At 41.1% G+C, this 14,539-nt stretch overlaps 1 protein-coding gene across 1 annotated transcript in view; it reads right to left on the bottom strand.

Annotated features, from left to right (window-relative positions):
• cgnl1 (cingulin-like 1) overlaps positions 1-14,539 on the bottom strand; it is a 34,942-nt gene that overhangs the window by 8,419 nt on the left and 11,984 nt on the right. The window contains exons 8-12 of the mRNA XM_019886802.1: positions 14,009-14,221; positions 4,244-4,450; positions 4,064-4,168; positions 3,833-3,985; positions 1,833-2,003 (exon numbers count right to left, since the gene is read on the bottom strand). Of these exons, the coding sequence (XP_019742361.1) occupies positions 1,833-2,003; positions 3,833-3,985; positions 4,064-4,168; positions 4,244-4,450; positions 14,009-14,221 (849 nt within the window). The remainder of the gene's footprint in view (positions 1-1,832; positions 2,004-3,832; positions 3,986-4,063; positions 4,169-4,243; positions 4,451-14,008; positions 14,222-14,539) is intronic.

The raw sequence follows: 14,539 nt of genomic DNA, 5'->3' as shown, positions 1-14,539 counted from the left end.
ATTTCCGTTCTCTTTATTTTTTTGGGAAACCAAGAGAAAAGGAGGATATATATATATATATTTTTTTTTTAATATATTTATAACTATTGTGAGAAGACAATAGAAAAAAGTCTGCTTGTAATTTGTAACTAATATTTGCCAAGTTCACATGGGTGGAGACTGTTGGGGCATCGTAGAGCAGCTGGAAAAGCAAACTCAGGAGAGCTGAAGGAAGGAGGATGTGATTCCAGCCAGCACAGCTTTCACAACAATGATATCACAACCGCGGAAGTTCTCCCCCTAGTTCCTGTGCAGCAGCTGGAGAACGACACATCAGCGGCTAAGTAGGAAGAGAAAAAGGAAAGACCTGGATGCTGAGCTCGCCCACAAGGAGCATCCGTATCAGTGAGGTTCTGACAAACGCGCTCGTCTCGATCCTCAACAAGGCCTCCCATGTGGGGGAGACAAGATGCTTTTCAAACTAATCATTGGATTTCTCTCTGTGCAGACATTCATAAACTTTCCCTGCTGTTAATGAAAAATGCTATTCATCAGTTGTCAATTTGATCAATCTCATATGGAAAACCAACATTATTTGAGTACTGATTCAATATCCTTGCTATCGAACTTAATTTGTATGTACTCAGTGATGGTTTCTGGTATGTATGGCCGCACAGAACAACAATGCTTGGGGACCTGAAAGCCATTTGTGTTTGTAAGGGGAATTTGGGTCCCCTTCGTGACACAGTGTCACTCAGTCAGTGAATATGTAACAGAACGCTGCTTTCTGTCAACAATTACTTTTTAAAGAACTAACTTAACAATAATTCTGTACATTCAAAACAACTGTCAACATTAACACACAGGGATACAAGTGGGGATCAGGGGTCCATGAAACAGAATACTAACTTAACTCATGGTACAAACCAAATATTGCAGGATCCGCAATAAACAGTGCAAAAAAACAGATAAAAGAACTACTATTACTCTGGGGAAACTACATCTAAGTAAAAAAAAACAGACATGTCATTCCTGACACCATTTACCAAATGCTGTTAGGCATGCTGGGAAGTCTCAACTCCTCCCCCAATGTTAGTCAGACAATTCAGCGCAGTTGTACTTGTAGTGAGTGCACTGAATTGTCTTACTAGTGAGGACAAAGTTTGTACTAGTATATGAACGTTCAACTAAATATCAAGGATATTGAGTAAACGCTCAATCATCTTTCCAAAGTCTCAGGTTGTGGTCAATTGTATTCTACTCCCTTTACAGTGTGTATGTGGTGGTAATGTCCATTCCAAAGTGGTTACCAACTACCAGAAAAACTGAAGGGGAACAAGTCTTCATTGTTGTCCACCCAAAGTTTTCACAATGATAAATAACTACGATCAGAGCCACTCCTGTTTTACCGGTCAAACTGGTAACAAACATCACTTCGATGTCTGTGGGACTGAGCTGAGCAACATAATTACAATGTTGGAACAGCGTGGTCACTGTAAATATATGGTCAAAATGCTTCCCTTGTTATGTAAATATTTGATTAATACATAACAGAATAGAAGGCCAGTGCTCATGTTAACACTAATTATTCCCATTCACTAATTTCTGCACCGAACAAAAGCATTCTGAACATTCCCACGTGTGTGACAAGGGTGAATTTGTCACGTGCAAACAGTGCATTGTGATAAGGGTTGTTAAGTTATGGTACAGCAGTCACCCATGAAGCACAAAATGATGCTAATGGCATGTATTGGTCTAGATGAGTTACAACAACGGCTCATATGCTGTTCAGCATGGGAGCACAGTTGGCCCGTTGAACAATGGCCACGATTTAACAATAAACCGCAGATTACCTCCTCTTGCAGCGTTTGCGCAGCCAGCAGGTACTTGTCAAGCTCCTGGCCCCGCTCCTTAAGAAGCTTCTGCAGCTCCGTCAACTCCTGGCGGTTCTTTTCCTTGTAAATGTTAATCTGTTCCTGCAGCTCCCGTGTTGACAACTGGGATGCATCCACAATGTCGTTCATCTAAGGGCACCGGGGGCAGAGAACAGGTCAAGTTAAGTGCACCTGGAAAGGTTCTGTACATTTACAGTTCCTCCATGAAACTCACACCAAAGCCTGATGTTATGTGGCTTTTTTGTGGTGACTGCAGTACAGATTTAAAATTTCAAGATTTCAAGCAGGAGTTGGGAGTTGAAAATACAATTTCCAGCCAGGTATTGGGTTTCCAAGTAGGATTTAAAGTTAGCTGCGAACCCTTCCTTCCTTCTCTCCTTCCCTTATTGCATTCCTTCCTTCCCTTCCCCCATCCTTTCCTCCAGGAATTCATTTAAAATGTGTATACCTACTTTTTCTACCCTGTATTACACATTCAAAACGACTACCGCTCTGACAGATGTCATCTCTCAACATATTTTAGAATGGGATGTTCTGGGGCGTCGTATGTGACTGAGCAGACAAATGAGGAGGGAACAATGAGTTCCAACTGCACCTAATTAGTGAAAGGAACAAAGGATAAAAGCACACAAACAGAAATAGCGTACGCGAAGAAGTTACAAATTATGTTCCCGTTATACTGTGGCAGCAGCTGCTCTCTGTCAACCAATCAACACCCTTACATACCCTCATAATACAAACTCAAACACTTCAAATTTTCAACGAATTGCGTCATCCTGGCTTCACTGATCTGAAATAACAAAAATGTGTTTTCAGGAACATGACCATCAATGTGAAAAGTCAGTGTACTTTTCAGATGGAAGAATTCCACTTCCCAGAGTTATTACAATTCTCTGTAAAACAAGCACACAGTTCACTGAAAGTGTCATTTGTAGTGAAAGAGGCAACAAATTCAAGCAATTTCAAGAATTTCAAGCACATGTGTGGAACGGCAACATTTGAAAGCAACACAAAGAAGACCGTGATGTCAGCATGTATGTCAGAGGACAAACTTCAAGATTGTCAAGAATGAAAATGGTCATTGTGAAAAGCTGCAGTGTTCGTTTTAAAAGCTGTGGGACTGTACCGTTAAATGCGCTCAAAGCATGTCGCTGCTAAACTGTCAATCAAATATCACTGCTATGACCTGAAAAATTGATCCTACTTTGTTTAACACTTTTCTTTGGTCTAGACATAACTACATTTTTGAAAATTAAAGTTATAAACCGTTTTAGCCACTCCCCCTGACCAAAAATCTGAAAAACTGAAATGGTGAAAAGCATGTTTAACACTCTATTGCTATAAAGCTGGGCATTACCGTATTTTCCACACTAAAAGGCGCACTAGATTATGAGGCGCACTTTCAACGAATGGCCTATTTTGTAATTTTTTTCATACATTGGGCGCACCGCATTATAAGACGCAATCTACAATGCCTCTACTAGATGGAGCTACGCTCAAAGAAATGCCAACAGAACGATCAGATGTCAGTAAAACTTATTTAATAAAGCAGTGACACAGTTCACTTAACCAACAGCAAGTTGTAACATTGACTCGTTAACGTTGAATTCTCTTGCCGCGGCTCTATTTCCATGTTCAACTGTTTAACCAATCGCCTTAATTTTGAACTCTACGTTGTCAGCATGTCTCGAGCAAGGAGCCATTTTGGGGTCGAAATATTACCGTAATGGCAAGGCACATCGGATTTTAAGGCGCGCTGTGAGCTTTTAAGAAAATGGAAGGCTTTTAGGTGCACCTTTTAGAGCAGAAAATACGGTACATGGTTCTCAGTCGATGTACATTTTCAACAACTACCTTCAAACATGGATATTGAGAAGAAAAAAAAAATCTCCCAACTCACTTTACAGAGTCTTATAGCTTACTAAAACTAATGAAAATGCTGGAACACAACCACATGCCTCTTTCTGTAGTTTCTCCACCGTTCGGTCCAGCAGACGCCTCTCATCCTCAATGTCGTTCTTCATATTCTTGAACTGCTCCTTCTGAACCTTCTCTTCTTGAAGACTCTCCTCCAACTCCTTGTGCTCACTGTTCAACTTAGAAAAGTTCCTCTAGCAAAGCATGTAAATATTTCAAATAAACAGAAGGTCAGACATGCCTTTAAGCAAAGAAAGGTGAGAGTTGCTCACCTGCACATCTTCAAGTCGTAATGTCAAAGCTCTGTTAGCGCGAGACATCTCCTCCTCTTCTTCTTTAATTTCATTTAAAGACTCCACCAGATGCTTTTTCTCTTTCTGTGGAAATCAAATTCAAACATTTTATGAAGCTCTGCAACTCTCAGTCAACACGGGCCAATGTTTCCACGTCACCTCCATGCGTGCGACTCGGTCTCCCAGCCTGCTTTCCTGCAGCTTGGCGTCATCGATGATGCGGTTGAGTTTGGCCACTTCGTTTTCCAGCTCTTGCGCCCGCTTGCGCAGGCGTTCCGCCTCTTGGCTCAGACGTCCCGCTTGGCTCTCCAGCGCGCCCTTTGCTGCCTCCACTTCAGCCTTCTCTTGGACGACGGCTGTGCTGCTCTGGAGGTGACAAGACAGACAAGTGGCTTCAGCACAGACGAGGCTCACACGGTGGAAATGTGAGAAATGAAATTTGAGACTCCTTGAAATGTTTTGTTGATAGCATATGTGGGATGAATGTGTTTGTTCACGAAGCTCAAGTTTCCTGCTGTGTCACAGCATTAAGTGGTTGGGAAACTTACGCATTACTGTACTTAATACTTATGTATTGTTTCTCTTATTTGCTCTTTACTTGAGTATTTGTTTTTCCGATGACGTTCTCCTTTTATACCTTTAATTTTAAAACAGATCTACACATTCTACTCATTTGTTAATTAAAATGGATTTGTTCCCCCCTCTCTCTGCTGATGACGACATGACATGAAAAGAAGTCAATCGAAACGCAACAAGAGTCAACCAGAGACGAGATCTTTTTATTAGTCCCTCTCTATCAACCAATCGACTATATATAAATAATTTCAACCAGGTCACTATATGTCGCTGGCATAGACAAATGAACAAAGATGCATTGTGTGGAGTGAAGAATTTTTTGGCAGGAAGAAGTGAAGTTCGATAATTTCCCGCCATACATACTGCAACAATAAATATAATAGGCGTAAAATAATCCACTAGAACTACTTTAGAAACTAAAACAGGAGGTTTAATTGTACAATATTTTTTTTCCACACAGGTTGCATGCAGAACTTTGTGTGTGTGTGTGTGTGTGTGTGTGTGTGTGTGTGTGTGTGTGTGTGTGTGTGTGTGTGTGTGTGTGTGTGTGTGTGTGTGTGAGTCAGTAGGATTTGTAAGGCACACAGTTCAGCTGGAGGTATTTCATATTTTACAAAGCAAATAGTGATCACTTGATGGCTGCCATGATCCTCGAAAGCAACAATCGTACTTGACAGCCAATGTTTCCATCATTCAGAGGTCGTTTTCTATGTATAATTGGTAATTTGTCCCACTTTTTCAACTGAGTATCTTTGTGTAAATATAGTGAAGCTGTTCCAAGTGAAAAAATCATTTTAAAACTATTTGCCACTTGAGTGCTCAGTGTTTGGTGTCCATGTAACAATCAGGACATTCTCCAACAATCACCTGCTAACATAGCACAATGCAGGTTTGATTTCAAGCACATTTAATTTTTAACTGGTTTTGCACATGCTCTGTTTTGGGCTCACAGGTCACACTCCTGAACTATGTGTTTTTTTTTTTTTTTTTTTAAAGAACAACTGAAACTGTCATTGTAAGCATGCGATGGAACACTGTACATAAAGTAGGAGTGGCAGGTGGAAATAAGTTTACAAGAGTTGGCTGACAACAGCAGCGCAAGTGCAAACCTTACATGGGTAGACCAGATGAGTGGTTTCAGGCAAGTTGACAGCTTTGTTAGATAGGAGGCTTAGTGAGGTTTGATCGGAAGCAAGACTTTGTGTCATTTAAGTGGAATGTCATGGAACAGGTTTGGGAGTTCGCTGTTTATCTCAGCTCGGCGCCCTCATGCATACACGGGCTCTGCTAACCACCATGGTAAATATATCACAACAGAACAAAGCGGGACATACGAGTGAATGTGGATTGTATATGTATGGTGTGTGCCTGAGGATTTATGTTCTGTCACATTCTTTATCATGTATGCAGACATAGCTACATGTACTCTGCGCGAACTTATGAAACAAGAGGTTGCTCAGTGATGATGCGGGAGTGATTTTGTCGATATGAGATCATCGCAGTGTAACAGACTGTGAGAAATGTCATTATTTATGTCAAATCTCCTTGAGGCCTTAAAGACTTTATTTATGGCTGACTGTTTACAAAATTATGATCTACACTCCTTTTAATAGTGCCAAGTATGTCAGTGCCTGCATGCATGTAATTGTAGAAGCATGCAAAGACACATGAATGACACCTTAGTTAGTTACACTTGCACAATAACATCCAATGAACCGTATCCCAACGTCTGTGGTTTGCTGTGGTTTAGAAGTGCACTGCATCAGACTGTTTCCATTATGCTGGTTACCTAATTGCATGGCATAGTTCACAAAATTAGTAAAATAATAAACACAACACATAAAATTAACTTTCGTATTGTGATGTCCACTGTACAACCCCCAAGCCTCCTGTCTATTACATTTAGGCGCGTAATGCCCACCCCTTACAGTTCCACCTCCACCATCGCCATCAACCATTACGTGCTGTCGCATGAAGGCCGACGGCCAAAACCATCCTCAGCCCTGGGCGTCGTTGATAATTGCTTTTGTTCTCAATACATCCCTGGTTGGGAACATTGCTATAGTATCGTACATTAGCCACTGACTGTATAGTACATTTTTAAAAGCACCTGTTTCTGTTCAAACCTGAAACTTAAATCTTTAACAATAAATATCCCAAGTTGAAAGGCCCCATTCATCACGCTGCCGCCACATGTGAATAGACACGTTTCTTCTGTAAGACGACAAGATGACACACATGCATCTACCTCCCAGCTTTACGGGCTAGTCAGGCCAGTTCTCCTAGTCACCGCACAGGAGCACTCAGATTCACTGGCCACGAATCTCTCTCGGAACTTTAAGAATCATAGGCAATCCATGAATCAGTCACAGGTTCATGCTGTGGTAATGGAAAAACATGAAAACTGTAACAGAGTTGAGCTAAAGGCAATAACCCTCTAATACCCAACCGATACTGTCAGTGTACCCTTGTGCACAGTGCCAGCACTTCACTGACCCAATTCCCACACTGCGTTGAATCCACCAACAACTGACCTGTTAAGTGACAGGTCACTGGAAGGACTGGACCCACATTCACTAATAGGCCACAAGATTAGATCCATGTTTAAATTTCAATTGGGATACAATACAACGGCAGCATTAAAAATTCCAGCTTTACGAACATAAACCTCAGTTGGGGCTGACAGTCAGGGAGATAATAATTGAACAATTATGTTTGTGATCGTGGTCTGAATTAGCTTTTCTTATTCTGACTATAAAGAATTAATCATTGAACACACATTCCTCAAGTTTACCCAGCAATTACTGAGGGAATTGTACTACAAAATAAAAGGTCACAATATAAGATGTAAGCAGTGCCACTCTTCAAAAATAATCAAAAAAAAGGGAGTGACAACACATGAAAACATAAATACAAATACTCCCAATGACTATTGTGTAGTGATGTGATGAGGACCAAAACTCTCTTCGCATCTCCACTAACTACTCCTCTCTTTGATTCGCTTGGGAAGTGTTGTGTATTCAAAGTGTTTGTATAACGTTGCACATTAACTGACTTTTTTTGAAGCACTGCACCGAATGTTGTGAGCCATTCAATCATGTGGCTATTCCCACCAATTCAATGGCCAGCAAATGTTCATTACAATGAACATTTTGACAAACATTTCGGATTAAAACTGCATTTAAAATGCAAGATTTCTGTAATAACAACATTGAAAGAAAACATCAGTCATGGAGTAATCAAGAACCATGTTTGACTGGTACGAGGAAACCAGACGGGCCATTTTAACATCAATTCAAAAGGTTCACTACTGGTTGTAAAAAATGAAATTAAGCTTTTGATTCCACTGCTTTTGTTCTATTCGACGACAGGCTACTTCCAGTTTTCTCATGTCCTGTTAGTGACTCAGCAAGAGGGACGTTGACTGCTAAGCAGGAAGCTCCCAAATGCCCGATTTCCATTTGGGGCCAGCTGCAACAACATGCAAACTGATTACAAATCGAGCCACCATAAGAAAGCACATACATAAATAAAACAATGAATCCTCTTCTGTCCAGCTCTGAGGTGACAGTTATTGTAGTTCTTGCACAGCTATTTCCGCATCCTCACTTAGGGCATCTTCCATTTGCAAATTTTCATCACTTGTGGCCATTAAGATTTGTAAGGACAGACAACATAGTGACTCATATTAATTGGATAATTGGCTAACGGAAGAGGCCCCGTCATCTCCATCACATTGCAAGCAATCAATTTAATACGCTTTGGCAACTCGTGACAGATTTATAATGTTGAGTATATAAAAAGGTCATTCCAGTGTCGATTAAATGTATTTTAGAGTGGGCCAAAAATTGGACGATTGGGAAATTGTGGGCGGCTAGATGCGAGTTGTGGCCGATAGCAGCTTCTTGCAAGTGTTCTCATTTTGTATTTGTGCGTTTGGCTGTTTTTACCATTCACTAAACAGCTGAAAGCGCATCTGCGACTGTGGCTCGCCATGCCAACGTGCCAGCGCATTACAGTACGGTGGCGTTTCCAAAACTCAAACGTTGGCTCGCAACACAAAGCAAAAAACAAACAAAAAAAAATGACGAAGTGACAGCCCTTAATTTGAACAATTCACAAGTTGGGACTTATTTGCAAGTCACAGCACTCTATATGCATTGATGAAAAAGCATTGATCGCATTCCAACTGTTGGCTAAGTGTAATCAGATGTTGACTAATCATGGGAAAATTCTATAGGCTAATCTTCCATGTCAAAGAGGACGCTGTTTTGAACCAAAGATGGAAAAAAACTGTACAAACATTAACCAAGCCTGATCCATCACATTCTAAATAATGATTTTGTTAAAATATAAAAACTGGCAATAGATTCACAATGGCTGCAAACTTCAATTAAAGCGCCGAGTATGATTCATGTTCTAGTCATAAAAAAATAGAAGTGATGACTTTGATTGTTTTCAGAGTTTTGGCTCCGAGAACAGGAGCACAAGAACAAGAGAAAATATCCTCGCCAGTGGCTCATCTCACATGTGCCTGACCTTCAAATGGCTATGCAAAAAAATGATTTGGGCTGCACCTTTTCTGATGGAGCTCCAACTACTTGGAGCTTTAAACATCAGCAGCACGTACAGGACAGCTTTTGAAATATGTAAATATTCCCACAGGTATAAAATCTCATTTCCTCATATCACTGTCAACAAGCAGACATTCTGTCCACTGTTTCCTCCCGACTGCACTCTGCAGTCACCTGCTTATTAATCAGCTCCTAAAGCAACGCGAGTAGCGACGGCACTATCATCAAATGCACAGACACATGCCAGTCGCTTTTGAGGGAAGGCTCTTCCCTAGGCTGAGAAAGTTTGATGATCAGACAGGGAAAGTTCAGTTCACACCCTTCAAGAGTTGCCTCATGAGGCGGGTGAAGATACCAGCAAGGACACAAGTGGCTGTGAAAGGATCTGCATTTACGGAGCTAAGCAAAAAGTCTACAAACCCCCGTTCAAATATGAGTCAATCTGTGATCAACAATAATGAACAAAGAAAAAAATAATATACATTTTTTCATCATTCATGTGACCAACAACCTGTACAGGTTGATTTTTTAAACAGCTTTTTGAGGAGTGAAGTGTCTGTGTTCAGAATTAACAATCACATTAAAATTTGTGTTAAATGGAAGTCAGCGTTAGGCTTTTCCTTGTGCAATCTATGACATGATTCAACAGATTAGCTTTTCATCATTAATGCTAAAACTTGAGCATTTTTACTTTGATAACATTCTCAGTGGCTAACTTGTACACTAGCAGGACAATTAAATATGTTACTACATATTGCCTCGAAAATTCGACTGGCCTCTCACCAGGTGTCACACTCGAACATCGCCGGGGTAGAAAAATTAGTTGGTGACCGCGCACCAGAGAGTTGAGGAACGCACATCCACCAACGCATTGCAATAGAAAGACTGCAACTCTGTATCGGGTTTTGAAAGAATATGTTGCATTGTATTCTTTTTTTAATAAAACCACAACAATAGCACGACTGTCAAGAAAGAAGCAGATTGCCACAAATAGAAGAAACGGTCGACAATTAAACCAAATCGCTTCATTCACTCATTTTGACAATGGGGACTCTCCACCCTTTGCTCTCTCGTCACATATTGTAAAACACGACAGACAGACAGACAGACAGATAGACAACCTACTTTTTGACAACCATGACTCATTGGCACTGTGGCATGATTCCTTTAGTATAAAGTGTGACACTAAAGGTTGCTGATTGATCAACAAAGAATCATGACTTCTGGAAATTGATAGAAACGAATGCAACAGAGCATCTCTTCTCATTATAAAAGACTTACATAACAAAAATGCTGTCTCTATTACTTTGTTGTCATTTGTTTACTTTGTTCTTGAGCAAACTCATTGGGGAGTATGAAAAAAAAAGGCAGATCAGGGTTTACTCTTCCAAACTGAACAATGCAGAAATGAACCCAGTGAGTTTCAGAAGGAGTCTGAAAAACTGGAAAAAAGTCATAATTAGTTCGGCCCACTTTTGTAGACTACAGCTGAGATCCATTAAAAGCCCAAACAAACTGTAGGACCCTACAGAGACAAGAGATGGAACAGCATTGTCCCTAATAACTGAGAAGGTCCCACAAGTCAGGGCGGGTGCACTGCCTTTAACAGAGGCCGATCAGAATGAAGAGAGTCTGCAGGGTGTGCATTCTCCACGATGACCCCCGACATTCCTGGAAGCAAACCAGGCTCTCACTCGCTGCACCTCACCCGTCCACATTGCTTGCATACCAGAGCATGCTGACACCGAAAGATCCCATTCCAAAAGTGCACACGTTTTCAATTACAGAGCGTCGAGAGCTCAGGCGGGACTTCTGAAATCACGTTCCGATTCATTTAAGGGAGGTTTGTTGACAGTTTTGTAACCTTCATCAAATTCCACACATTTCTGCTGATTGAGAACACAATGCGCGTTTCAAGTAAAGACAGAAAGCAGACCCCTTGCCTCCTTTCAGGGGGTTGGCCAAGCAGTCCCCTTTCTACAGCACACTGACCCACTTATTGAGACAGTCCCAACCCCCGCTGGTATTATTGTGTGAAACAAACTCATCATTCGTTTTCACTCGAGGTTCACAATTGCCCCCACTCTTTGAGGCCAAAGAAAGAAGAGGGAGCGCGGCGCAAACTCGGGAGTGGATGCTCATTAGATAGTGATGGCTTGCCACTACAATTGCCTTGGATACACACAAAAGAGGAGGCGGTTCCCACTCATCCCCTCAACACCAAGTTATAATATGCAAGAGTGGTGCTTCCTTTAACTTCGTTCATCTTAATGCAAAGTAATTAACACAATATCTTGAAGGTTCAACACAATCTGTTGGAGGACCTCCAATTTGTTCAGCTTTCCCAATAGGAATGAATGGACAATGAATTCATCTGTTTTGTCAGACAACATGAACGAAGGCCATAGAAGTGTAAAATAAATAACCACGAATCATATTATGCTAAAACAATCAGGACTTTAATTATGAATGAGAAGGTCATAAAAATGTGTTTGATAATTCAGTATTAGTGTAGTAAACAGTGGATCAATATCACTATAAAGTTCCTTCGGTGGTCTCATTAGAATCATCATGGAAAATGTAGCAGGTTAAACTCTGAGGCCTTATGAAAACATTTGCATACACACCAGTACTATAAAATGGTATCTATATCCGGTAATGCCTTCATTTTATACAATTTTTTAAACTGGATGTGATTTTGGCATGCCCCACACATTCCTCTGCTAATTACAGTGTGTGCACTTTTTTAACATTGTTTAGATTTTTTTTGAATACATTTTTTTGGGGGTGACAATATTGCCGGCATTTTGCCTTTCTTCAGTGGAGGCCAAAACAGTGACTGGATGCAGACTAAAGTTTTGTAATTTTCATAATTTTAGTTTGATGTTGTCAAGCATTATATGTCCACATTCACAGATGTAAACAAAAAAATTCTGAAATGTAAATTATATATTTGTTAAACAGAACACAGTCAGCTTGTTGACTGAATATTGCTGCTAAATGAGGGTCCACCAAAAATGTCCATCTTGTCATGCAGCCTGTCACATTTTTTGCTGTTTTCAAGTAGTGTCTGCTTGACATTATTTTATTAATTAAAAAGTGTGGGAGCTTGACCAATATGCATTTCTCACAGCATAACATCTACCTAATACAATGAATATTACTTTTAATCGAAAATACCCCCCACCCCCCGGTGAAATTGGGACGTCTCAAAGGCACCGTAAGGTAATATTGACTCATTTAAAAGTTGGCCAGAATGCACAAGCTGGGGAGAGGACAATACTGCAAGCACGCAAAAGGAAAGCCCCGAATGAGCAAGGATGCAGTTCAATCCTAAAAGAAAAGCAAACAATGACTTAATCGTCCAAAATGTTTACAAAAGCAGTTCGGATAGACCCCTGATGACAAACTCCCCTGGGAGCTGGGACGCACAGTACCTCTGTACAACAAAGGAATTGTGCACACTGGTCAGTCTGCTATAGCTGCTGTGGTTTCCCCCACCAGCCTCGCAGGAAGTCGAACACAAGGACAATTTCCACCCTTTGAGACAAACAGGACGCACACTCGGCGTACTAAGACACACTGAAAACAATGTTGCCTTTACACCCCTTATCCACAACTTGACTAAAACTGCGCACAGTGTAAATTTCCTCATAATTATTTAATTTTTTTAAAGGATAAGGACTGTTTTATCAGTTATAACGTCATCATTTTAACCCACCAAAATACACTGACGCTCATAAGGGAGGCCGGCATGAGAGAGCAATTGAGATAACTGTGGCATCTCAAATCATTTCAACAACATTGCCACAATGCAAGGCAGGCAACTCCCTTTATTCTCAAGTCAGTTTCATCAAAAGTCATTATCAAACAATGTGCTTCTAAATAAAAATAACTCCTACGTAGAGAAACACTGGACAGGATGAAGTCAGAAAAATGTTGGCAATGTAATTCTAACTGTCATTGTGTTTGAGGTTCAACGGTTGGGAGTTGTGCGAGTGCATGTGTGAGAACTGAGGCAAAGTACAATGCGTGCAGCATAGGCCGTTTCACAAAAGAAAATATTTTACTATCATCATCCAGTGAGCATTTGTTTATAGTCTATACTGAGCCACGCCCTTTTACACGACAGAACCAAAACCACCGTTTGTTTTTATTTTTATGCTGATGAGGGTTTCTTGGCGAGCTGATAAAATGACACAGCAGGGATAATATTTACTACCTTGATGCAGCAGATACTATACAAATAAAGCCATCTGCTTTATTTCTCTTAGAAAGTCATGGGCCAAAACCATTTAAAGGCGAGGTCAAGTCCAACATTTTCTTTACAATATGTTGTCTGCACACACAGTAGTCGAATAAACGTATTCTGATTAATACTGTGTTTGCGAGGGGGCTGGGCTGCCATTTTGCCTTGTACTGCCAGGTTTGCTGGGGCTCAGGTTTGGAACATCACGGTTCACCTTGTTTTCTGGGCTTGGTCATGTGATGACAGCAGGCTGAGCCCTAAAGCACTGTGATGTCATCTTAAGTACATTGCAAGTGGCAGTGCAAGGCAAAAAGGCAACAAGCACAGGTTGGCCATTGACCACATGAGTTCATGATTAACTTTTTCTCCATGCTCTTTGCAAGCGTTTTTGAAACTCTGACATGAAACTTATCGCTCAACTTTGTGACAAGAGCATGTGCAGTGCTGAGCTCCACACTCCCCTCTAACATGGCGTGTTTTAGAACGAGTGGGTCGGGGTGAGTGAGAGAGAAAGATGACGTTTACCTGCTTGGCCTCCTCCAAGGACCTGTGCAGCCGACTCATCTCCTTCTCATACTTCTCCTTCATCTTGTCCATCTCCTGATCGTGAACAGCCACTTCCTCCTTCAGGGCTCCCTTCAGAGCCGTCAGCTCCCTCTCCCGCTTCCTCAGAACATCCTCTTGCTCCTCCTTGGCCACGAGCACTTCCTGCAACTCCACCTTCAGTTGGATTATGTCCTAGAGATGAATTGTTTGGACTATTGTTACTATGTTGGCCTAGGCAAAAGCAGAAAATTATAATTGACGTGCTTTTAAAGTCAAACAGGGTGCTTCCTTTCACAACTGGTTTACATGGGAAGCCCTTTGATCATTTATACGATATCCTTGATTTTGATCTGAGGTCTGTGTAATAGTACGTCCTTTGTCTTCACCCGTAAGGCAATTCAGCGCAGGAGTTGAACAATTAGGCCACACTAGTGGCATGACGGTGACTTTGCTAGTGATGCCCCCCCCCCCCCCCCACACCACCCCCCACTCCACAAAAACTTTACTCCA

This window comes from Hippocampus comes, unplaced genomic scaffold (assembly GCF_001891065.2).
Source record: "Hippocampus comes isolate QL1 unplaced genomic scaffold, H_comes_QL1_v1.1 scaffold261, whole genome shotgun sequence".
Taxonomy (NCBI): domain Eukaryota; kingdom Metazoa; phylum Chordata; class Actinopteri; order Syngnathiformes; family Syngnathidae; genus Hippocampus; species Hippocampus comes.
Note: the sequence above shows the minus strand (reverse complement) of the source record. Positions and strands in the feature narration are given on the sequence as shown.